This window comes from Panthera tigris, chromosome A2 (genome assembly GCF_018350195.1).
Source record: "Panthera tigris isolate Pti1 chromosome A2, P.tigris_Pti1_mat1.1, whole genome shotgun sequence".
Taxonomy (NCBI): Eukaryota; Metazoa; Chordata; class Mammalia; order Carnivora; family Felidae; genus Panthera; species Panthera tigris.
In genome coordinates this window covers 16,075,914-16,101,603 of record NC_056661.1, presented here as the reverse complement: position 1 = coordinate 16,101,603, position 25,690 = coordinate 16,075,914, and the positions used below count along the sequence as shown (strand labels likewise).

At 50.1% G+C, this 25,690-nt stretch overlaps 1 protein-coding gene across 1 annotated transcript; it reads right to left on the bottom strand.

Moving 5' to 3' along the window:
* Positions 1 to 942: 942 nt before the first annotated feature.
* On the bottom strand, positions 943 to 4,799 carry RTP3 (receptor transporter protein 3). The gene is made up of 2 exons (XM_015540372.2): positions 4,645 to 4,799; positions 943 to 1,781 (listed from the first exon to the last, which is right to left on the bottom strand). The coding sequence occupies exons 1-2, from the start codon at positions 4,797 to 4,799 to the stop codon at positions 1,049 to 1,051; spliced, it is 888 nt and encodes a 295-aa protein (XP_015395858.1). The 3' UTR covers positions 943 to 1,048.
* Positions 4,800 to 25,690: the final 20,891 nt, after the last annotated feature.

Below are 25,690 nucleotides of genomic sequence, written 5' to 3'. Positions count from 1 at the left end.
GCCACCCGGATGTCTGCAGATGGATAAACAGAATGCGGGATATACAAACCATGGAATATAATTCAGCGTCAGAAAGGAAGGAAATCCTTCCCATGCTACAACGTGGAGGAAACAGGAGGATATTACGCTAAGTGAAATCAACCAGTGACAAGAAGACAAACGCTGTCTGAGTCTGCCTATGTAAGGTCCTCGGGGAAGTCACATTCACGGAGACAGAAAGAAGAATGGTGGTTAGCAGGGATTGAGGGAGGGAGAAAACGCGAGTTGTCGTCTAATGGGTACAGAGTTCTGAAAATGAAGAAGTCAGTGACAAGCTGAGCACGCGCTCCAAGTGGGTGTGTATTTGTTTATTTACACATCGTGTCACAATACCATTCTACTCATACATCAACATACATTATAAGCCACACAACAAGAAATAGTAAAGGACAAAGAAACAAAAAATGGAGTTTGCAGGTTCTAGCCCCAACCTGGGTAGATGGTCCTACCTTGACCACACAGGTGGTGCTACCTTGGTCCCCCCTGAGCTGTGTGGACCCTGCTGTGGAGACCACTGCTTTGAGACCCAGGTTTTCAGCCTAATGAAAACCACAGCAAGTGCCTCCACAGACTGATGTCACAGGGTCTGGGCAAGCTTCTCTGGTGAGAGGACCCATGGGTCTCCTGAGATTTCCAGATGGTTCTGTGGGCTATAATGGTTTCGGTCTACAGAGAACGAGCGGGATTTCAGTGTCTTTTAAATAACATTGAATGGAGGTGAAATTAACATGAAATTAACCGTTAAAGCTCACATGAAATCAACCATTTAAAAATGAACAATTCAATGGCCTTTACCGCATTCACAGTGCTGTACAACCACCTCCTCCATCTTGGGCCAAACATTTTCATCACCACTCACCACCTCCCCCCACCCAAAAAAAGCCCCCGTACAGATTAATCCCCTTCCCCACAGCCCCTGGCAGTCACCAATCTGTTCCCTGTCTCTGTATTTACCTATTCTGGAAATTTCCTATCCTTGGGATCATACTACATGACTTTGAACTTGGCATCACCTTGAGATCCACTGAACAGTCTCTACGATAATCACCACCACGATGACTAGAACGAGGCAAAAACAGCAAACATTCCCATACCTGCACCTGGGATTCGGGGCTATGTGGGAACAGAGTCCTTCCCTCCAATGGGTGACCTGAACTCGCCTCTCCACGTGGTGGTAGGTGTTTGCTCTCGGGCTCCAGTGGGTGGGGAGGCTGGCAGCCTGCGTGGGCCCTGCATACGAGGGTCTGGGTAAAGGCTTCCCCTTGTTGGCCTGGGTGTTCACCGCGTCCACTGTGGTGCCACTCCCTGCGGGAGAGGGCACGGGAATGATGGTCCCGAAAGTAGGTGAGCTTATGGAGGCAAGTGCTGGGGACACCGGTGCCTGCACAGCTGGACCCACCCCACTCTGAGCACAAAAGCCCTGTAGACATGCCTCACAGTTGTTACTGTCATGCGGCCCCTCAAGAGAGATTTCCTTGATCATAGGAAGCTCCTCCATCGACTTAAATCCTTCTCTGTAGCATTTCTTCAGAATTCGGAACACCAAGTTATTCAGGATCCTTGAGATGTTCTCTGTGGTGAACTCGGGAACCTCAAATGGAGACTGACAGCACTTCCGACATCTCTGGGCAAAGACCCTCATCTTCACCTGGCCCTGGGGTTCCCCCTTACTCTTGTGCATGTGGAAAAGGACCTGAACTTGGGAAGAGGCCCAACGACGAGAGCACAGGGAGCACTGGAACCTGCGGAGACAGAAGATGAGACCCTCAGCTTGGCCCAGGAAGGCTGAGTTGGGGGCTGGGCCAGAGGGAAGAAAGGGGACCCAACAACACACAGATGTGGTTTGACCGGGGCTGCGGTGAGTGGGGAGAGAACTCAGCGAGCCCCTCACTCCTGCCTCCATGGTGTTGCCAACATGCCCTGGGACCCACAGGTGTCTGTCATGAAAATGGCTAATCACAAGGTGTCTGCGCTGGAGGGGATTTTCTAAGTCCAACTCGATCACGCTGGAGATGAGGCACGTGTTGGAACTAATCGTGTGCAGAGACTCAGTGGGCGTAAGAAGCAGGACTAGACCTCCAGGCTCCTGGCCCCAAACCAAGGCTTCTTCAAATGTAGACCGAAGTGGGTCAAAAAGCTACAGGTGCAACAGCAGCCGTTAAATCAGCCCCCAAGAACCCTGAACTAAAATCCACCAGTGGTACAAATGGGTGTTGGTTGAGTGTTACCTTCTGAAAGTTTATGCCTCCCCGCAATTCACATGCCGGAATCCTACCCTTCAAAGGTAATGGACGATGTTAGAAGGCCTTTGGGATGTGATTAGGTCATAGGGGGGAGCCCATGCGAATGGGATTAGTGCTCTTATCAAAAAGATCCCTTAGAGCTCCCCAGCTCCTCCCACCACGTGAGGATACAACAGGAGTCAACCCAGAAGCAACCCAGAAGAGGGCTCTCACCTGACCAGCTAGCACCCTGACCTTGGACTTCCAGCCCCTAGAACCATGAGCAATCATGTCTGTTGCATATAAGCTGCCCAGTCTGTTTTTTCTTTTTTTAATTTTTTTAATGTTTAGTTATTTTTGAGAGACAGAGAGAGGCAGAGCGTGAGCAGGGGAGGGGCAGAGAGAGAGGGAGACACAGGATCTGAAGCAGGCTCAGGCTCTGACCTGTCGGCACAGAGACTGACATGGGGCTCGAGCCCATGAACCACGAGATCATGACCTGAGCCAAAGCCAGATGCTCAACTGACTGAGCCACCCAGGTGCCTCTGTTTTGCTCTGTTCTGTTTTTTTGTTTTTCTTTGTTTTTTTTATAGCTGCCCAAACAGACTAAGGCAATAAGTCATAGCCCCACAGATCAGGGAGGGTCTAGTGTCCTAAGAAAAACATTGTTCTGCCCTGTTGCCCAGGGTCCCTGATCTACCAGTATTACAGGGAGATCACAGTGTCCAGCTGTCTCTCCTTTTACGCCCCTCCAACCCGGTTGGGTTCTGTGTGTGCCTGGTCTCAGGGTACAAGAGAATGACACCTCGTCTCCACAGGGAAGAGGGCAATTTCCTGAGCTCAGATATTTGGACACGCACGGCAGGAGAGATGGAGAGAGGGGAAGGAGGCAGGGAAGCACATGGCTGCCCCCACGATGGGAATCATGGGAGACACAGAAGCTGCGGGGTGGCAGGGCCGTCTCATGCTGATCAGCTTGCCTGTGTGCTCTCTCCTGCTTCACAGCCCAGTTAGGTTGGGCAATGTGACCGGTTGCCCAATGGGAGATGGGCAGTGACATGGGCTACTTCCAAATCTAGTGCAGAAGCTCTTGGAAAACGCTTCACTCTTCTTCCTCCGCCTCGGTGACCCTGGGACCATGTGTTAGGTCAAATCACCAACAGTTCGTGGTTCGGGGGGCGGGGGGCGGGGGGCGCTGGGCTCTGCTCTTCTGGCTGCTGTCCCTTGTCCCTCCCTCTGGGTCATGCTACTCTGCTCACGTGCCAGCTCAGAGTTCAAGGAAAGAAAGGAAAGGAAGGAAGGAAGGAAGGAAGGGAAGGAAGGAAGGAAGGAAAGAAGGAAGGAAGGAAGGAAGGAAGGAAGGAAAGGAAGGAAGGAAGGAAAGGAAGGAAGGAAGGAAGGAAGGAAGAAAGAAAGAAAGAAAGAAAGAAAGAAAGAAAGAAAGAAGCAAGCTGAGATTTTGCTCAGTTGCTCCTGGCTTGGGAAGCCGTGGGCCACCAGGAGAGGAGAGCTCTGTTTCCTCTGCCCAGACCCTGCCCCGGAGAGGAGGGCAGTGGGCAGGGACCGAGCCCCTGCCCCAGTCCTAGGAGAGAGTCCCGGGCTCCTACCCTCTGGCAGGTGGGCAACCCCACCCACCTGACCCTTGGAGCTCTGCTTTCCCACCCGGATAAAAGGGTGGGGCTTTGGATGGACTCCTGAGGGTCTTAGTTTAAAAGGATCCATCAGCCTGGAGCAGAGGGGACAAGATGCATATTCCTCAGCTACCCCTGTCCTCTGTCCTCTCCTGGAGGGGCTCCTCAGGCCTCTCCCTCCTAGGCTCTGTCGTGAGCCCCAGGTCCCCGAGGCAGGGAGCGTATGCAGGGAACGTAGCTCTCTCAGTTTTCCTCACTGCTATCCCCTCCCCCGATTTCTCTGCATCAAGGCGTCTGCCTACACCAGTGCCCGGTCCTGCTACTGTGTGAGGTTCACTGTAGCAAGGAAAAAGCCTTCACCGAAGCTAAAGCTTCTTGGGTGATGGGCATCTTACTTCCTGTAGCGCTCAATTTGCAAGCACAGAATGGAATAAGAAAAGTAGCAAGTAGGGGCACCTGGGTGGCTCAGTGGGTTAAGCGTCCGACTTCGGCTCAGGTCGTGATCTAACGGGTCGTGGGTTCGAGCCCCGCGTCGGGCTCTGTGCTGACAGCTCAGAGCCTGGAGCCTGCTTTGGATTCTGTGTCTCCCTTTCTCTCTGCCCCTCCCCTGCTCTTGCTCTGTCCCTGACTCTCTCTCTCTCAAAAATAAATAAACATTAAAAAAAATAAATAAGAAAGAAAAGTAGCAAGTATACACAGCAACGAATAAACAAGAATGTTCTGGAATACGTCCCCTCCCGTTCCCCACTCACCTGGCGAAGGCCCACTGCTGGTACTGTGACCACCCTGGCTGCAGGGTGTTGGGAAGAAGGTCTTTGTCTAGTGTCAAGGTCCATTTGTGCCATGGTTTCAGCTCCTGAATTAATTCCTGGAACACCTGCTTCCATACCTCCATGTCCTCACCCATCGCCACTGCTGTGGAGAGCCGGGTACGTCAGGATCTCCTGGACTTTGACTGGACTCTCCCGGATCTGGAAGCAGGACATGAGGTTTCCAGCTTTACAGAGCAAGGGCTGGGGCCCGCTCTCCCTTTGTGGACCTGAACTGGGTCCGTGGACCAGCTCTTTGCCTCAAGGTCAAAGGTCAGTCGAGTCTGGCTCCCAGTTCTGAGAACAGTGCTTGCCTCCACAGGGAGTTTCGAAAGACACGGCGTGCATGGTTTCGGCCAACAAAATATTACCAAAGGCAAGGTCGGGACCCTGGGTTGGAAGAAGTGCACTCACTCTGGCTCTGAGCACCTGCCCCTTCATCTGGAATGGATAGAGGCTTCCCCGGGCTCTTTCTGGTTCTAGCACTTGAAAGGCCTTATCCGTTGGGCTGCTGTGCTCCCGACTGGGGAGGAGAGCCGCAAAGAAGAGGGCCGTGGCCATCGTGTCCCTCCCCGGCTCCCTGCATCCCTGCTCTGTGCTCTTTGCTTCCCGTTCATAGGACCAGATTTCATAGCCCCCAAGCTGTCCAAGGAGACTCCTGAGGCTCGACTTCCTCCCCATTAGAAAACAAAGCTGACGCAAACAAAGCTGGGTGTCCAGATGAGGCTGCAAGGTCCCCAAGGGGGTGAGAGGCCAGTGGCCACACCCGACCCCACTTCCTGGAGGAGAGGTTTGAAAAGGAAGGACAGAGGAGCAGGGGGCAGGCAACGGCCCAGGGAGGGTGGGTGAGATTCTGGGGACCACCCCCTCCTCGGCCAGCCTGGTGTTGACCTGTGTCACTTTCTCCTTTCCAAAAGAAAAGCCCCGCCTCTGGCCATCCTCCCGCGTGGCCTCGGCCTCAGCCTCTCGCGGCACAAGAGCCTCTGTCCTGGTGTCCCCCCCAGGTGCCTCTGTGCAGCTCCAGCCACTGTCCACATTGCAGCTGGGGGAGGAGTGGAAGGCCCCACGCGCACAGGGCACTTCAGCATGGCCTTTGAAGCCCTCACAGGCCACCCTTGGCCCTGCCCAGCCCATCCTCTCCCAAGCCCATATCCACCCCTACACCTTAAGCCACAGCCCCTCACTCCGTGCCACCCAGCCCCGCGTCCTGTGCTCACGTTCGCCCCACGCAGAGCACCTGCCTTCGCTGACGTGGCTCCTGCCCCGGGTCCAGTTCCAGGGCCCAACAGCGCATGGTCCGTGTTCCACGCCCCTTCCCTCGCCCCCGCCCCGGGTCCCGCACCAGCGTCCTAGCTGCACCCGAGAAAGAAATCTCACCCATGGATAGTTGTATAAATGCAAATGCTTTTCTGCATCACAGAGGTGATTCAGAGGGAGGTCGAGACCAGAGGGTATTGAGACAATGGCCTGTCTTAACTTTTGGGTCTGGTATGAGGTCTTGTGTGAACATGTCATAGGTGGTTCTGTGTTGTTAAAACTGCCCTTGAAAGCCGGTGTGCAAGGAGACCTTGAAGATCCCCAGATGGCTCGGTGTTTCTATGTCCTGTGAAGATTACCTTTGGCGTCTTGCTCTACTAAGAATATTCTATTCATGTATTTATTTTATTTTATTAAAAAATTTTTTTTAAAATGTTCTTTTTATTTATCCTGTTAGAGAGAGCGCAAGCAGGGGAAGGGCAGAGAGGGAGGGAGAGAGAGAACCCCAAGCAGGCTCCTCACTGTCAGCACAGAGCCCGATGCAGGGCTCGTGCTCCTGAATCGTGAGATCATGACCTGAACCGAAGTCAGATGCTTAACCCACTGAGCTACCCAGCGCCCCATCAATAAGAACATTCTAACTGGAAAATTCTGAATTCTTAAATGATATAAGTATGTGAACACAGGCATTTAATGATGTGAGAAAGTTTGTCACGTTTACGTTAACATGGGCTAAATGTCTTCCCTCTATCGTGAGTAACGTCATTTACCTGATCTTCCAGAGAATTCTGGGTGTCTGGGACAGGAGCGGGGTGTCAAGGCCTAGGAAGAGGCACATAAACTGAGCAGGCCTGAAGACAGCCAGAGATTCACATTCCTCGGACCAGCCCCGAAGTTCTCATTGAACTGGTCTGGGCCTCAGATTTCTAAAAACTCCTCAAGCGATTCCAAGGCCTGGTTATGGTGGAGACAGGGAGGCTGAAGGGAAAGACAACGCGGGCAGGTCCTGGCCAGCAATCGCAGACTCAGAGGCAGAGATTTTCCCCATCCCTGCGCCGCACCCCCCGTCCCCCCCACCCCCACCCCCCAGTGCTGTGCCCGAATCAGCCAGGCCTAAGACTGCCTAAAACTGTCCTAAGACCGCCTGGTTGCATCCACCAGCGGGGTCAGACGCTCGCAGTCTGAGCTGTGGGGAGGAGGCAGGGGTGGGGTGGGAGAGCGGAAGAGGAGGGAAGGAGGAAAAAGAAAGGTAGGAGGGGCGAGGCAAGAGGGGTTTGCTGAAGCCACTTTGGCAGCCTCCTTCCTGGGCTCACTGCAGCTGGAGAGATTTATAAAGCAGGTGAGGGGACAGGGGACAGAATCGCGCTGGTGGTCAGGTCTTTGGTCTGGGGCTCCGACAGGTTGTGTGACGGTGGACAAGTCACTTTGGGCTTTTATGAGGAAGGATACTAGGCATGCCTGGTGCAGAGAAGGGCCCAGAAGGCAGCCACCGCTGGTCCCTGAAGCTTTACAAAAACAATTCCCAGGACTTCGCTTGGGCCGGTGACTCTCACGGAAACCCCTCCACTCTGGAAACGGGGGTTTAAGTGTATAAACAGGAGCTCGTCTCACTGCCTCTGCCTGGCAAGGGTTCTGTCCCTCCCTTCCTCGTGGGCAATGGCTGGGGCGCGTCCCTCCTCACACCCACCTTCTAACCCAGAGGCCGTTCTCCTCCCAAGGTCCCAAAGGTCAGGGACCTTTGCTGTCACTCTTTCTGACCATCGGCTGGGGCCTGGCTCTGCTGCTGGGAGGGGGCCGCTATGTCGGAAAGCTTGGGATGTGCCCCGCTGACCTTGAACAAGACGACACCCTGCCTTCTTGCACCAGCTCTCGCGCTGAACACAAATGTCCTTTTCGTGGTCTACTTGTGCCATGTTTTCCAGAGTTTTGTGGTTTGGGGTTGGTGGTTTCGTGGTTTGAAGTGGCCGCGAAGCGTAGTGCCCAAGCTCTGCCTGGTGCCCCTAAGTTCAAGTGCACTAAGCGCGAGCAGGCTGGGATGCGCCTCACGGAGAGAATGTGCGTGTTAGATAAGCTCCATTCGGGCACGCGTTCTCGTGCCGACGGCCGCGAGTTCAGTGTCAATAAATTAACAATATTTGCTAACTAAGGTGTCTTTAGACCGAAGCCACATAAGGTTCTGTATTGAGTAGTTGAACAAAACGGTACTAGACGCTGGCAGGAACCTAAGTCTGTATTTCCCCTGGGAGCGATGGTTCAGCATTTGCTATTCCAGCGTTTTGGGCACCTTTACGGACTGTGGCCATGGCAAATCGCGAGAAGGGCTGCATTTTCTTTGTCCACCCCGTGGTTTGTCTTCCCTCCCACCCTTCTACCGGGGGGAGCTGCTTTGGGGAAACGAAATCACTTCCGAACCTTGCCCTCCCCTGGTACCCAGCTTTTGTCCAGAAAGTTTCTGACGACTCATGCAGTTAGCTCTACTATTAGCCCCTGCCGGATCTCCAGGCCCTCTGCTGGCTCCTGTCCTGAGTCTGAGGCCCAGAGAACGACTGTATTTGGAAAAAGGGTCTTTGCAGATATAATTAGATTAAGTATCTTGAGATGAGATCTGTTTTATATGATTTAAAGTTTCTTTTGATGGTACAACACGAGGACCTTCAGATGAAAGGCAGAATTTTTTGTGATTTACAGTTCAGAAGGTTGCCAGAGGGCCGCACCCCCCGGGGGACAAGGTAACAATAACCTGGAGCTGTAGGGGGCAGTTTGTATATGGCGAGCAGGGCGGGCTTAGCTAGGTTTCAGGGGCTCACTGTAGATTGGCCAACTTGAATAATTTCCTGGGCTCCTGGGCGTACAGGCTGTCCCTTGTTGTCTAGTATCTGTCCCCACTTGCCCCGGGCATGTAGGTACTGCATTAGGATAGGTACAAAATGCTTTCAAGGGTGAGGCCCTTCTTTTACAGTCCCAGCTTTTTAGTCAAAGTAAGTCTCTCTTCTCTTTCAAACCTGACCACTCTGGCTTCTGCGATCTTATTCCCCAAGGAAATTGCTAAGTCAAGTTTAAAATGACTTCCGCTGTTTTTCTTTGATTTTGCGCTGTCCCTGTGCTGAATGCAAGAGAGAAAATAAAACCAAAACAGACCTTTAAGAGACAATTTAGTTCCTCTAGAGATTGAGAAAACCCTCATCAGTCTCCTCATCCCTGTATTTCACTCTTGGGGCTTTTGAAAGTTCCATTTGAACCACTGGTTTTATTATTCAACAGAGAATTCATGACTTCAAGACAACAGGATGACTTCTCTGGTAGAGGATAAAAGTTTCCATTCCTGATTATCCGTTCACTGACACAACTTCCCCACCCCCCCCTGGGTTCACAGCCCGGGGGCCGGGGCTTAGGTAATGAACAGACCCGAACCAGCGTGAGACCATGTGACTTCAGAACCCTGGGCAGGGCCACAGGAATTGCTTCCTCCCCGCCGCCAGGCAGAGGCCTCTCGCGCTGGAACTGCTGGACGAGAAGGTGTACAGGCTATAGCTGGGGTACAGGGGTGCTTGAGGCCGCGAGGCCTCTGACTCCGCACGGCTCCTGGCCTACGCTGGCCACAGGACGGGGACCCCCAGGGTGGGCAGTGGTCCTCGCTGCTCGGTCTTTTTGTCCCCTCCTGGAGCATCTTTGGGCTTCAAGTTTCTTATTTTTAAAATTCAAAACACACGTTTATTTCTGTTGTTAATGGCGAAAAAAGGAGCCAAACACCAATAATAATTATTATTATTTTAAAAATATGTTGGTAGTAACAGGCCTCACAGCAGTTCCCCGCCCTCCTCCCCCCCCCACAGGCGCCCACAAATAGTGTAGAGACAGGGCTGCCTCAGTGGAGCACCAGGCAGGCAGCAAGGCAGCCGGCTCGCTGGGCGCTGGTCCCGCCGATCCCAAGTGGGGCTGCCAGGTGAAACACAGGGTCGTCTGGATCTGCACTTCCAATTTCAATAACAACGAATGATATTCTTAGCGAATTTTACACTAAAGTTGGTGTAATCAACTAAGAGTTGATTCGCTGCTCGTCTGAAATTGGAATTTAAGTCGGGGGTCCTGGTGCTGGCTTTGGGCTGCTAAAAGGGGCGACGGTAGTCGCGGGGCTTCGCGCCCCTCGCTGTCACCCTAGGAAAGATCCGGGTCCACCACTGGGGGTGGCGGCGGCGGCGGACGAGGGGGCGGGGCGCTCGCTAGGAGTCGCGCGAGAGGCGGAGGAGGCTGGGGGCGGGCCGGAAGTATGGAGGGGGCGCGGCCGGCGGGCCGGAAGTGTGCTGGGGCGCGCGCGGGGCCTGGCGGAGCGGAGGGCGGAGCGGAGGGCGGAGCGGAGGGCGGAGCGGAGGGCGGAGCGGAGGGCGGAGCGGAGGGCGGAGCGGAGGGCGGAGCGTAGTAGTTGCCGGAGCGCGCTGCTTGGCCCTCTGGGCCAAGGACCCTCATTGGGGACCGACTCAGACAAGGGGGAAAAGCCCTTCCATCTGAACTGTACGCTGATGAGTTGAGGTCCAGAATCTACATAAAGGAACAAAGCACACGTAACATTTCAGATTATTCAAGTCTTAGGGTTTGTGCCCTCTCACCCCACAAAACATATTTCAAGCCTCGCGGCGTTGGGAAGAAAAGGCAGCGTTCAGGTCCCCTGCAGGGGAGGGCTGGCGGGCCCTCCCCCGCGCCACCTGCGGCCCCACCGGTTACAGATTGAAGGGACTGAAGCTCGGGATTCACACGCCCGCTTGATATTCATCCCACTCTCGCCCGAAGCGGAGCCTCTCCTGTTGCAGTAACTTGTCCTGAAGTAGAACGGACATTCTGAAGATACGCATATTCCACAAAATAACACATTTTTTTCACAGTAAAGTGTTTAAATGAAAATCAGCACTATTAGGATTAAGCACAGAGGATTTAACCATGTTCTTGGCTGGTTGAAGAGAGAATAAAACACTGCATAGAGAATGAAAGGTATTTTACGGTGTTTCGTCCCCAGCTAGAGAACTGGGGACTGCCCGCGGCTTCACCGCCACACCCCCCAGTTCACCTGCTGTTGGCTCCTGGAAAGCCAGTCCAGTTTAATCTCTGATATATTTCATTCATCCTATTTTAAATCTTTTTGAACCCGCAAGTCGCTGTTGTTGTCCTAAATACAGCTAGAATATCCCCGTTTTGACCATATTTTAAGAAAATAGGTCTGAGTACCCATCTTTAGGCCATTCATATCTGTCCATTGTGGCTTCTAAGATCTTGACTTTTATTTTTTTCAAAAGTGTTTTATGAAATAGAAGAATGGGTAAGACACATATATGAGCGTAATGAGTAATTATAAAGCAAATACTTGTATAAATACCACCAAGTTCACAAAATAGAATATTAGGAAGTCTTACTCAAAATTGAGTTAGGAAGCCATGAAGGGAGCGCTCTCATGCACTACCACTCCTCATAGCTTACCTAGTTCCAGCAAGAGGAAGGAAGATCCTCTTTCTGCCCAGAAATGGCAAGCATAGTCAATGAGAGGCCACCAGTGAACTTTTAAAAAAATGTGTCTTTATTTTTGAGAGAGAGAGAGAGAGAGAGAGAGAGAGAGAGAGAGAACCCAGAGGAAGGGGCAGAGAGAGAGGAGAGGGAATCCCAAGCAGGTTCCAGGCTCAGGACCGAGACTGACACGGGGCTCCATCCCATGACCCTGCCATTATGACCTGAGCAGAAATCAAGAGTCACAGGCTCAACCAACTGAGCCACCCAGGGGCCCTGTTTTGCTTCTGTTAATTAAATGAGGAGGCCATTAGACTGAGGTGGCTCAGTGCTTTGGTAGCATATATTAGCAAAGTGAAACCTAAGTCAGGGTCAATGCACTGGAATCTGAGAAAGTGAAACTTCAGAATTATGTAGCACAGCCAACCAGGCTTTCCCAAATAAGGCCACTGCTTAAGCTATAGCCAATCAAATAATTCCTTTGCTTGGCTTCTCAGTCTTCTCTATAAAAACCTCCCCCCTAGCTCCTGTGGGTGGAACATACTTGTAGCCACTTTGCATCTGGGGGCTGCCTGATTGGAATTGGTATAGGGTGAAATAAATTCTTGAAAAATGTTAGTGTACCTCAGTTTATCTTTCAATGCTTCTATTACAAAATAGTGTACTTGTGGGATTCGTCCGTGCTGTTCCATTCCATTCTCAACCCTGTATATTCCATTGAATGAAAACGACAATATATTTATCCACACTACTGTTGTTGCCTGTGTGGTTTGTTTCCAGTTTTTGCTTATTATGAATAATGAGACTATCCATATATTTAGACATATCTTTTTTGTGCCTTTTTATGCCTTTTTGGTGGGTATACAACGAAGAGTGGAAATCCTTGGTTATAAAGTATGCATATGTGAACCCTCAGTAGATACGACAGTTTTGGAAAGTTTACGAATATTTCAATTGTGTCAGTACTCACCAACACTTGATATTGTTGTTATTAAAAAAGATTGTTTTTCACATTTATTTTATGAGAGACGGCGCGAGACAGAGAGTGAGTGGGGAAGGGGCAGAGAGAGAGGAGGGACACAGAATCCGAAGCAGGCTCCAGGCTCTGAGCTGTCAGCACAGAGCCCGACGCGGGGCTCAGCCTCACACATGTTGAGATCATGACCTGAGCCGAAGTTGGACGCTTAACTGACTGAGCCACCCAGGCGCCCCTGATATTGTTATTATTTTAAAATGTGACATTTCTAGCGGTTATGGAGAAATATCTCACTATGATTTAAATTTATGTTTGCCTGATTATTGTTGAAAATCGAGTATCTTTTCATAATGTTGATGGACAATTTGGATATTCTCATTCTGAACCACTTGGTCAAGTCTTTTCTTCATTTTTTTTAACTTAGAACTCTTTTTAAACGTTTGCTTACTTTGAGAGAGAGAGAAAGGGAGCAAACAGAGAGAGAGGGAGAGAGAGAATCTCAAGCAGAGCATCTCAAGCAGGTGCTGTACCAACAGCTCTGTCTGAGGTGACAGTGCAGAGCCAGACATGGGGCTTGATTTCACCAACCATGAGATCATCACCTGAGCCGATATCAAGAATCAGGTACTTAACCAACTGAGCCACCCAGGCTCCTCTTTTACTTCATTTTGAAAACTGAGTGGTTTAACTTTATTTTGTTGGTTTGTTGGAATTAAAAAAAAAAAAAAAAAATATATATATATATATATATCTTCCATATTCGTTCTTTTTCAGCTACATGTGTGACACATATGTGTTTCAGCTTTCTACTTTGGAGATTTTGATAATATTAAACTTAAATAAAATAAATACATATTACCTAAAATAAATAAAATAAAAAGAAACAGAGGAAACAAATAGCTGGCCAAAATTATAAAACATCACGGTTAGCATTGGACTGTTTTGATAATTATTAAAGAAAGCCACCCAAACTGGGACTAGGTTGTGTGATCTACGGTTTGTTTTCTAGGTGAGTTCTATAAACCATTCAAGGAAAAGGTAATTCCAACCTTACACAATTTTTTTTGACATGTATAGAAAAAGAAGTCACACTTGATAACTCATTTTATTAGTGCAGTATAATGTTGATTAAAAAACAGTCAAGAAGACAAATTGTAGGCCATGTCACCGAGAACTTCACATATATATATTTAAAAAAAACCCTATATACAATAACAAAAAAACCCAGCAAAGTCAACCTTGCAATGTATTGTAAAATGCATCTTGACCAACTTGAATTTATGCTAGAAATGCAAGAATGTCTAAGTAGAAAATTATTATTGTAATTCACCCTATTGACATATAATCTTCAAAATAGTATAAAATAAAATAATGGTATTTGGTAAAATCCAACATCCATGTAAGACAAAAAGAAAAAAAGATCTTAGCAAACTAGGAATAGAAGGGAATTGCTTTGTTTGATAGAGTATCTAATAAAACTCAACAGCAAAATCATTCTCCAAGCTGAAACAATAGAAATTTACCCTTAAAAATCAGAAATGAGACAAGGGTACCAGCCATCATTTAACATGTGAAATTCTATTCCACATTGTAATAGAGGCCCTAGGCAACCCAATAAGTTGCTAACAAAATGGTTATAGGGATTAGGAAGAGAGAAAGAAAACCTGCCATTATTCACAGACAGTATGATTGTTTACATAGGGAAAAAAATCCCCAAGGAATTTATAGATAAATGATAAGAATTATTAAGAGTTCCACAAGGTTTCTACATATAGGATGCACAGACCCAAATTATGTGCATTTCTATAGAGGCTCTTAAAAAAAAAAGATTTTTTTAAAGTGACATTTACAACAGCAGTAACAATAAAAAATTAAGGGACCTAGGAATAAATCTAACAAAGGATGTTGAAAATTTTATGGAAAAATTCTATAATTTTATAAAAGACATTTTAGAAAGACCCAAATATTTCCCAAAGGAGAACTATGACATGTGAACAGGTCAGGTAAGTCTGCATAAAAATGTCATGATTTCCCAAATTAATCTAAAAGCTCAATGCAGTTTCAGTAAAAAAATCTAACAAGATTTTTCATAGAACTTGACAAGTTTGATTCTAAAATTTGTATAGAAGTAACTAAGACCATTTTAAAGACGATCAAGTTGGGGCAGGAATTCTCCTTATTAGGTATCAACATTTAATTAAAACACACACAACTAGTAAATCAAAGCAGTGTTCACCAACTGTCTAATGAAACAGAATAGACAGCCCAGAATAGACCCACCCATATGTAGAGATGTGATATATGAGAGAGACAGCCCAAAAGATTATTAGGAAATGGTGGAGCTACCAATCCATTTATCCAGGACAATGTGCTACCCAATAAATTCAGTTAGATCCCTACCTTAATTTCCTGTAGATTAAGAACCTAAATATAAAAAGGAAAATTTCAAAACTTTTTCAAGTACATGCTTAAACAAGACACAAGAAGAAGAGCTATGCACTTAACTAAGCTTTTTCCCTCATAAGACACACTTGAACATGGAAAATAGAAGCCACAGAGCCACAAACACATTTGAACTAAAAAGGGGTTAATCGATGTATGAAGAACTTTCACCAATCAATGAGAAAAATATAAACAACTCAATAGAAGAATGGGCAAAAGGTATGAACAGGCAATTTACAGAAGAGAAAGCATGAAAGGTCAATGAGCATTTGAAAAGATATTCAACCTCACCTGTAATCCAGAAATGAAAATTAAAGTAAAAATGCCATAGTATCACACACATATTTGAAAAACCTAAAACACTGATAATATACCAAGTGTTTATAAGCATGTGGCCTAGCACGTAAACATATACACTGCTGTATATGTACTTGGTATATGCTGTATACCCACCTTGGAAGGCAGTTCAGTATTAAAGATCCACATGCCCTATTCAACCATTGGCAGTTCTACTTCTATGTATGGTACCCAGAAGAACACTTATACGTGTAGTGCACAGATACAAACTAGACTGTTTGTAGAAATAGCATTTTAATATCAAACAACTGTAACTCCTCCATTCCCTGTGAATAAAGGAATGAATTTTTTAGAGTCACCCAATGGAGTTTTATACAGCAGTACAAATAAATGAACTAGGGGTCAGCAAATTACTACCTGCAGCCAAATCTGACCCATCACCTGTTTTTGTACAACCCAAGAACCGAGAATGGTTTATAAAGATGAACAATTGCAATAGACAGGGAACATAAACTTTGATGTTAATCTAAAAGAACTTCAATATGTTAACTAACTTGGATTTAAATTAAATTAAAAAAATAAAATAAAGTGGCAAGTTCCAATGAGGTATATAATGGATATAAAACCAATATTTCTTTCCAGGGTAAATGCTACCGGTAATTTGGTATTAGTTTTCTACATTTTTCCAATTTGATTGGATAATATATTTTGAGAATTACTGTATTTATGTGAAGGAATATTAGTTCATAGTTTTCTCCTTAGAATTGGTGTATATGTTTTCAGGATCAGGATAACATAAAGATGTTGATATTACCTTAATGCTCTTTTTAATGTTTGTAAGATTTGCAATGATGTTTTTAAGCATATGTGCATTTATTTTGTAATCAAAGATGGAAATATATGATTATGTCAGAGCAAAAAAAAAAAAAAAAGGAAAGAGAAAGAGGACACAAATTACTCATATTAGAACTGAAAGCGGGGACATCATCGCTACAGATTTATTTTGATGGACATTAAAAGTTTAATAAAAAATACCAGGGTGCCTGGGTGGCTCAAAAAAAAAAAAAAAAAAAAAGAGAATTTCAGTCTTCTTGTTATTAGACCCATATTACAATTTTTATTCAATTATTATTACCTTTTGAATTGCATCACGAAAAGTTTCGTAGAAATCTGGTTTCCCTTTTGTTACATCAACACATACATAATACCCTCCATTTAGCCTCTTTCATACAGCGAAAAATACCTATTACCTGGCCGTTTACTGCTGACCTCTGAACTAGAGCTACGTATATCAACGTGGACCTATCTCCCAATCGTAGTGTGGAGCAAAGAATTCAAGTTGCTGAAAATAGACACAGTATGATACCCCTTAAGGAAGAACAGAACCCACAGCAGGGTAGTCTATGTCGTGTAGGGAATCACTTGCACTAAAACATAAGGAAATTCATACAACCTAAGGGTGGGTGCCATACTTGGGCAGCTTTATTAAATTAGGATGTTTCCTCTGAGCCCAAGACCCACCTTCTCTCCCAGGGGGGATGCCCCTAGGGTAGTAGAGGAGTTGATACAGAAACATAAACTATACCACAAGACTAACCATAGGTAGAGGGCCACTCTCTATGGCGCTGCGGAGCGGGAGGAGACTTTCAAGCAAGGACATACTCGGAAGGGGTCAGGTGTCTTTGGAGAAGGTGTGGTTCACTGGGCACCAGCGGGGGCAGGAGGCCTTCTGGGTGCCTGGGCCACGTGGAGGCTTGTACAGGGGGGCTGCAGGTGAGCCTGTGACCCTTGGGGCCACAGGTCACTGCGTGCAGGCCACACGGAACTTCCTGAGTGGGGGAGCCTGGGTGCCAGCGCTCGGCGGGCCTGCGGGGCACACAAGTTCAACGGGGCTCCAAGCTCTGAGTTGCGAGGGCTGCTGGGTTAGCACCGGACCCAGGCTGTAAAGTGGCAGCCCCGAGGCCAGTCCTCACATCCGCCCTCCCTCGGCCCCCCTCCACTCTGGAGATGTCCTAAGGGTTTCTTCCTGCCGTGTCCCTCCAGCGCCCTCTACCGAGAAAGCTTACTCGAAAGGGATCGTGCTCCCTCCAAAGGACGCTGAAGGGTGTGTTCAGAGGTGGGAGACCCTTTAGGACTGACCCAAACTTTCTACAAATGCGTGACAGAACCGCCCCGAAGCCCCTGGAGGAAAAGGTGCCCATCCAACTGAGTTTGGAAAGTAGGGTTTTGCCCGGGCACGGTCGGGCTCAAGCTGAAAGGGTCTGCAGGTATCGCATCTAATTGCTGAGTGTGGTTCCCCGAGGGGAGCATTCTGAAGTTGCTTCATAGGCGTGCGGGGTGGGGGTCGGGGGGGGGGGTGGGCAACACACAAGTAAGTACACGGACGACAGAGGTGGGGGCCAGGTTGTTCGCACTGTAGGAGAGGGAGGCTGGAAGAAGACTGGGATGAATCCCGAGGGCTGGATTGGAACTGGAGACGGTCCCAGGGAGCTCAGTGTGTGCACAGATGGGTAGATGCAGAAACAGGGGACGTATGTCTGTGTCCAGACTTGTGTTTGTTACCCATGCACGCATCCACCCAGCCCGGTCTGCGGAAGGTGCTGGAAGCAGCAAGCACACCCAGTGCTCACAACTTGGTTTTTAATACCATTGTCTGGTAAAAGAATGGCGGCTCCTTGGTGAGGTGGTAGGAGATGTATAATACAAGATGAGCCCGGAGCATCGTGTAGTGCCCGAAAGTAAGGAAGGGCTTAAAAACCAGAAAGATGATGCACGGTGGGGACCAACCTGACTGAGCTCCCGAAGGGCAAAGCTGGGACCATCTGAGCCACAAAGTAGCATAGTATTGGATGATAACCCAAAGTATAACATAAACATACATGAATTCACACTGATAGAAATAGATGATTGGGCGGATTAAAAATACGAGCGAAAGACCAATCTTTACAGAAGACTTCCCAGGAACATACGTAGAGATTCCCACCCCCCTCCAGGAGGTGAGATTTGGTTTGGTCCCTCCACCCCTCTTCTGGGTTGGCTGGATTTACTTCCAGGGAATAGAGCCTCGGCCCTTCTAGGGACAGAGCCCCAAGTTGTGAGTGAGGACAACGGGGGATCCCCCCTGCTGCCACGCCTCGGGCTGTGTGCCCCAGGATGTGCCACACCCCGCTGGTGGAGAGAGATGCTGAGTGAGCATGCTACGGCCCCCTGCAGGAAACCCCGTGGCAGCATGGTGGGGGGGGGGGGGCACTAGCCTGAGGTGGCTCCCTTATACCAGCAATCCAAAGTCTGATCCTGTGAAGTCCTCAAGGTTTTGAAGTCAAAAAGATAAGGAACGGGCGCCTGGGGGGCTCAGTCAGTTGAGTGTCTGACTCTTGACTTTGGCTCAGGTCGTGATCCTGGGTCATGGGATCGAGCCCCGCGTCAGGCTCCGCGCTGCTGGCCGAGCCTGCTTGGGATTCTCTCTCTCTCTCTCTCTCTCTCTCTCTCTCCCTCTGCTCCTCCTCTGCTTGCACGCGCTGTCTCTAAAATAAAACAAACAAACAAACAACGAAACGATAAGGACAACCATCAGAAACAGCCAACCAGACTTTCAACTACAACCACTCAAGAATTTCCTTTCTTTGCTCCCTGCTCCTGTCGCTGGAGCATTCCTAACCCCTTCTGGCTTGGCTCTGCGCGCTTGGCGAGGATTTGTGCTCAGATAAACTCTTAAAATTTTTAGTATGCCTCAGTTTATCTATTTTTTTTAATGTTTACTTATTTTTGAGAGAGAGAGAAAGAGAGGGAGGGAGGGAGGGAGATTACGTGAGCTGGGGCGGGGCAGAGACAGAGGGAGACAGAGGATCCCAAGCAGGCTCTGCGCTGTGAGTGCAGAGCCCGGGGCAGGGCTCGAACTCACCAACTGGGAGATCAGGACCTGAGCTGAAATCAAGAGTCAGATGCTTCACCGACTGAGCTCCCCCAGGCGCCCCAGCCTTAGTTTATCTTTCAAGAGTTCCGGTCATGTTTCTGCTCTAGGATGTTGATGTCATCTGCCTCTCCCCACTTCGCTGGGCCCGGAATGTCCGCTAGAGGGAAGGGAGTTTGGTTGTGTTTGAACTGGTAGGTCCTCCGCCTAGCCCAGTACTTGCTAAATGCCACTTGAGTGAGTGGATGGCAGGAGTCCCCCCCACTGTGTCTGAGCCCCAGGGAAGGAGAGCAGGTGGCCAGCCTCCCTGCTCCTCCCCTCTACCTTCAGGGAACTAGCTGAGCTGGAGAGGCCTTTCAGATTTCTATTTTTTGCTGTTAAAACCTTCCTGAATCCTGGCTGCCTGAACCTCCAGCCCCTCTGCTGAGGGCATCGGGAATAGGACTTCGGCTTGTCCTTCTAGACACAAGTTGTGGCCGCCCTTCCTGCGGGGGTCCAGGCTTCTGGGGCCTACAGCTCTCTGCCTTCTGGGAAGGGTGTCTGATCTACTTGAGAGAGAAGGGGAGAGGGAGAAGGGAGGAGGGGGAGGCTGGGGAGGAGGAGAGGGAGAAAGAGAGACGTAGCACAGTTACAGAACACTTCCGCAAAGCCGACCAGACCCCGTCCAGACCTAGTCCCTCAAGCCCTTGTCCCTCTGGGGTACCTGTGGGGCCACAACAGAGGCGAAGAAACATTTATTGAGGCTTTGAGAACTTCAAGCACTTTTGTGCTTATGGGTGATGCAGCCTGGCTCTTGCTGGGAACCTCCCCCACCCCCTGGAAAGTTCAGCAAAGTTTGCAGGCCTTTGACAGGCCCTCCGGCTGAGGTGTGACAGGGGGAGGGCTCAGGGTGGGGAAGAGCCCTGGCCCTGGAGCCCTGGCTCAGCCTGGAACTCCCAGGGAGGCTCTGAGGAATTTGGAAGTGAAATCTGTATTGGTTGGCATTCCTAGTGTCTACCCTCCTCCCTTTCTTCCTTGTTCCCTTTCCTCCCTGCCTCCTTTCACTCATTCATTCACTCATTCGCTCACTCATCCATCCAACCATTCATTCACTCACTCATTCGTGGATTCATTGATTCATTGATTCGTTCATCACTTATTGACTGGTTGATTCATTCATTCACTGACGCATTCATCACTCGTTCATTCATTCGTTCATTGATTGATTGACTGATTCATTCATATACCCAGTGGTTGTGAAACCCTAGCAACATGTAGCTTGGGTGCCCGGCAGACGGGACAAAAAGGAAGACTGGAACCAACATTTCCTCAGTGCGCCAGACACCATGTTAAGCTTCTTATAAGTTGTCCAATCCTCACCACCACCATGGAGATTACTGTTCCCATTTTAGAGGTGAGAAAACTGAGGTCCCAACTGGCAAACTGGAAATGCCACTCCTGTAGGACCGGATGCACCAATGGAAGCTGAAGGCAGCTATTCACCTTGTGGCTGGTTTACATCAATCAGGCTCTGGGTGACTGCCCCGCCTGAGATCATCCCTCCCCACCCTTGGCAACATTTCTGCCTTGGGCCTTCCTCCCGAGTAGCCCACGAGGGCACTGCTGCGGGCCAGGAGGCAGGAATCCCTGGAGCTTCCTTGTTCCTGCCAGGGGACCGGGGTCTGTAGTGTGGCCTGCGGGAGAGAGGGTTTCTGGGCACAGATGTGCTGTTCCTTCTTGAAACCGCGGCCTCCTTTCACTGAAGGAGCAAACACACGTGTGCTCTGTCCTGTCACTCCTGTCCTTTCTGTCTTTCCTCTCCCAGTGCTTCAGGTGCCCTCCGAAGCTTCCCGACGGTTCTCTGGGACACCTGCTCTTCTGAGCTCCTTCCTGAGCCTTTGCGTGGAGGGTGGCGGTCCCGGTGTGCGTCACGCCCAGGGCCTTCCAGCTTCCTCCTCCTCCGAGAAGTGAGCCCGCAGTGTAGACCTGACACGCAGTCCCAAGGGAAGGTCTTCACTCGGTGGCCGCAGCATGCACCCTGACCCCGGCCCCGGCAACGGCGGGTCGACAGCCACCTGACCGGGCCTTTGTTTCTACTCCTAGCCAATAGTGGCCTCAGTTAATGCACCATAAATTCCCAGCGTTACCGCAACAAACTCTGACCTTTTGAGGAAGATGTTTAAATAACCGCTTTACGGGTGTGACTGCCAACACCCATGGGCATAAAGGAGGCAGCCAGCAGGAGTGGGTTCTGTAAAATCAGAGGAAGGGAGTGGCCGGAGGGCCTTCTAGGCAGTGGATACCTCCTCCGCCCTCTTCTCTAGAAGGCCCCATGACTCCCTAGGAGCTGTGTTGGGTCCCCGGAAGCCTCCCCCACCCCCGCCAGCCTTGTCTGTGACCTCAGTGTCTCTGTGATTGACAGGAAGCGGGCAACGGTCCTCCACAGCCACCGGCGGCTGTCACGGGAACTGTGGGTGGACATCTTGCACCGGAGAAGCCCCTCTTTCCCACCAGGCCTCCCTCCTTGCCCCAGCACCCCATTCCTGCTCATGCCTCCTCCCCAGCAGGGAGCCCAGCGGACGGTGGGTCCATCGGGGGCCCAGAGCACAGCTGGAGCCCGGAACCTGGGAGAAAAAAGCCTGCAGCCCAGCCAGCCCGACTTGTCATCACTTTCTGGGCCATCTGCCTTGGGCTCAACCCGCCTGTACCCCTGACCTTCCTCCTTTCCTGCTCCCTGAAACTCCAGCTGGGGCCTGGACTGAGATCCGACCTGGCTCAGAATTGAATCAACAAAGAAAGGAAGAAGGCACGCTCCTCCTGGAGTTGGCTGGGCTCCTCCGGGAGTTGGCTGGGCTTGGGAGAGCTGGAGGCTGGCCTGGGAGGAAGCATGGCCCCAGGGGACAGACCCATAGGTCATGGTGACTCTTTCCAGTCTGGAGCCCACTCAGCAGCCCCCAAGTGTGCGGAAGTCTTGTCCTCTCTGCCCTAAGGCTCAGGCTCTCGCCCTGCCCCAGGAGGTGGGCCGGGGTGGGGGTGTGAGATGGGACAGCGCCTTCGCCTTCGGGGATCAGCCCTGGCTGGGAACAGGTGTCAGCACCTGCTGGGAACATTTGACTCTGATTTTTCTTTCGTTTGTTTCCTTATTCCTCCTGTGTGCTCCTTTGAAGTCCCTGCTTCATCGACCACAGTTAATCTTGATCAACAATATACTGGGGGCCCCAGATCATAAGGGCTCAGTGCGAGCGTGGGAGGAGTGTGGACATTGGCAGAACATTCTGGGGCAGAACATTTCGGGCCCTTCTTGGCACTGACTTCCCAGCAGGGATGTGCAGTTTTCTAGGGGAGTAGGGGGAGGGTATGGGACCTGCGGTTGTCTGGGGGGATGTTTCAGCCTTCCCTCATTCCCAAGCCTCAACCTCCTCATCTGTGAGATGGGCAGAATGATGGCAGGATCTACCGCACAGGGGTGGGCGAGGACCCAACGAGTAGTGTAAGCACAGTGTCCAGAACAGTGCCTGGTCCTGTGCTCAGGGGCTCGCCAGGGTCTGCCAAACATCTTTGTTCTTCTCCCTCCCCCTCCCTCCCTCCCTTCCTTCCTTCCTTCCTTCCTTCCCTCTTTCCCTCCCTCCCTCCCTTCTTTTCTTCCTCCTTCCCTTCCTCCCTCCCTCCCTCCCTTCCTTCCTCCTTCCCTCCCTCCCTCCCCACCTTCCTTCCTCCTTCCCTCCCTCCCTCTCTTCCTTCCTTCCTTCTTCCTTCCCTCCCTTCCTTCTTTCCTTCCTTCTTTCCTTCCTTCCCCAGAGCCCATGCCCCAGCTCAAGCACCCATCCCACTGTGACTTGGGCAACCATAATTTGTGTTCATCTACAAATATTCATCCCCACTCTCTCCCACCCATCCCTTCTCTCTTCAGGCACCGGCAAGGGTTGACATTTGAGGGAGGAGGTGGTTTTTCAGGAAAAGCTTTGCTTGCAGTTTCCAGAGGGCTCCTGGAGGAGCATTTCTGACACATCCTGAACATGGGCAGCACCTGTGGGGGACCAAGGAGGCCACAGCCAGGCTTGCAGCCATGCGTATGCCTTCACGCTGGTGGCTTTTAAAAATAAGCTTTTATTGATGTATAACAAATGTCTAGAAAAGCGCATCGTTAATATTTGTACAGCTGGATGAGTTATCACGACATGAATCCCTTCATGTGATCACCACCCAAGTACCTGATGTTACCAGTACCCCAAAGCCCCACTCCTGCCCCCGTCAACCACTTTCCTGCTCTCCTACTCCCCAAAGTTACCACTCTTCTTTTTTTTAATGTTGGTTTATTTTTGAGAGAGAGAAACAGAGTGCAAGCAGGGGAGGGGCAGAGAGAGAGGGGGAGATACAGAATCCGAAGCAGGCTCCAGGCTGTGAACGGTCAGCACAGAGCCTGACGTGGGGCTCGAACCCATGAACCACGAGATCATATCCTGAGCTGAAGTGGGATGCTTACCCAACTGAGCCACCCAGGCTCCCCAAAACCTTCTTCTAAAACAAAGCTAAATGAGGGGCGCCTGGGTGGCTCAGTTGGTTAAGCATCTGACTGCAGCTCAGGTCATGATCTCACGGTCCGTGAGTTCGAGCCCCACGTCAGGCTCTGTGCTGACAGCTCAGAGCCTGGAGCCTGCTTCGGATTCTGTGTCTCCCCCTCTCTCTGCCCCTTCCCCACTCACACTCTTTCTGTCTCTCAAAAATAAACATGAAAAAAGTTAAAAAAATAAAATAAAATAAAGCTGAATGAAAAGATCATCCAGAGAGATTTCAAATGTTTGATATAGTATAATCAAGGGCTATGAAAATCAGCACTCACACTTGAAATATTCCCTGGAAAGCTATCTGACATGTGAAGGTCAATTTGTTTAGAGAAATCCAACTTGTTTAGTTTTTCTAGTAACTGCTACCAAATGTGTGTAACGTGCTGACCCATACCCCCCATATCCAGCACATATGTCTCCTGAATAACAGAATATCTTAGTCTCATGTCTCCGACGGAGTCTAAAGATCATCTTCGGTTGTTTGATGGTCGATACAACAGACAGGTCTTACTCTAATTTTCTTTTTTTACATTTATTTTATTTTTGAGAGACAGAGAGAGACAGAGCACAAGCGGAGGAGGGGCAGAGAGAGAGGGAGACACAGAATCCGAAGCAGGCTCCAGGCTCCGAGCCGTCGGCACAGAGCCCGACGCGGGGCTCGAACCCACAAACCGCGAGATCATGACTGAGCCGAAGCCGGACGCTTAACCGACGGAGCCCCCCAGGCCCCCCTCCCACTCTTGTATCTTGTGACATCACAGGCTGATTTGACCTGCCCTTGAGCTTTGTAGACGCAGGAAGGTGACAGTGCTCCTTTCTGTCCCCTCTCTCTTGCTCAGCTCTGTATTTGTGAGATTCAGCCATACATTAGCAGGTAGCAGCAAGGGCCTCGTGCTCCTGGCTTAGTTTATAGTATTATTATTCACTTTGCTGATTTCTTTATCATTTATGTCTTATCAAGTCTATCACTCACAGACGTTTCGGATGGTTGGGGGAAAGCTCTGATGCACCCTCCTGTTGCGTTCTGGGTGCTCTCGCGTGCTCACGTCTATCGGGCCGAGTTCTGCGACAGGAGCTGAGCTGTGTTGGGCCCGGCCCCTCCTGGCTCGGGAGAGCCTGCTGTTAGACTGTCAAGAATTTGCAAGATTTGCCCCGTTCTCACCTTCCTTCCCTTGCACTCCCGGGGCTCCTGAGGTTGCTTACGCCTATTGTATCTGTGCCGTATAAGGTGATATTACTTCTCTCTTTCCAGCCCCCTCTTCGGAGACAACCATCCACGTCGGTGGCGTGAAACCAGCCACAGGGGAGGTTTCACACCACGGCACTCGGCAAATGTTACCGGTCAAGGCTTAATAGATGCCTCGTTTGGTTGATGGTCTAGGGTCAGACTAAGGGAAGGGTGATCGAGCAAATGTGGATGATGCCGATTAAGCCCTGGAGGGGGCTACCTCCACAGTGGTGACATTGTAACTGGCTCAGCAAGGCAGGATATGGCTCTCCGGTTTCGGGAGACCGTGACCTGAGTCAGGAGAGGAGTCAGTTGCTCACATCGGTGGCGAATGAGTGACGTTCCAGGCTGTCTCTCTTTCGCGTTACATTGTAACACAAACAAAACTATGAGCCCCCGAGTGTTTTTGTTGGAGCCGCACTCCCAGAAGCAGCCGTGATCAAGCGCCATCCGCCTGGCGCTGAGCAGAGGGCGCGTTCCGCCGGGCCTGCCAAACCCGTTCCCGAGACACGGTTCTGCCCGTGTCTGTGTCTGCTGGTGGGTTTTTAACAACAAAACTCAGCTGTACTTTGTCCCCCCATCTCAGGACCAGCAGTTCCCTAGAAACTAAGGCGACGGCTGAGCAAACAAGCCGACGTGGGCTGGTTGGTGATTATTGGCAACAGATTCCATGAGCAAATACCGCTTCCGTCGGGGCCGCTGTTGGAAGTGGGGGTGCAGGCGTGGCCACTCGGCTTCCTGGCGGGGGCCGCCCTCTGATGGCCCCGAGGGTTCGAATGGGCGGGGGGAGGGGCTGTCCCTGGGACAGAAGCCTGGTTTGAGGAAGCTGTTCCCTTCTCAAGCCT

Excerpts from the sequence above, each read along its gene's own strand:
- RTP3 (XM_015540372.2), bottom strand. The coding sequence starts at position 4,799 with ATGGGTGAGGACATGGAGGTATGGAAGCAGGTGTTCCAGGAATTAATT. Across the intron at positions 1,782-4,644 it reads CAGCAGTGGGCCTTCGCCAG|GTTCCAGTGCTCCCTGTGCT; the intron begins GTGAGTGGGGAA and ends CTGTCTCCGCAG.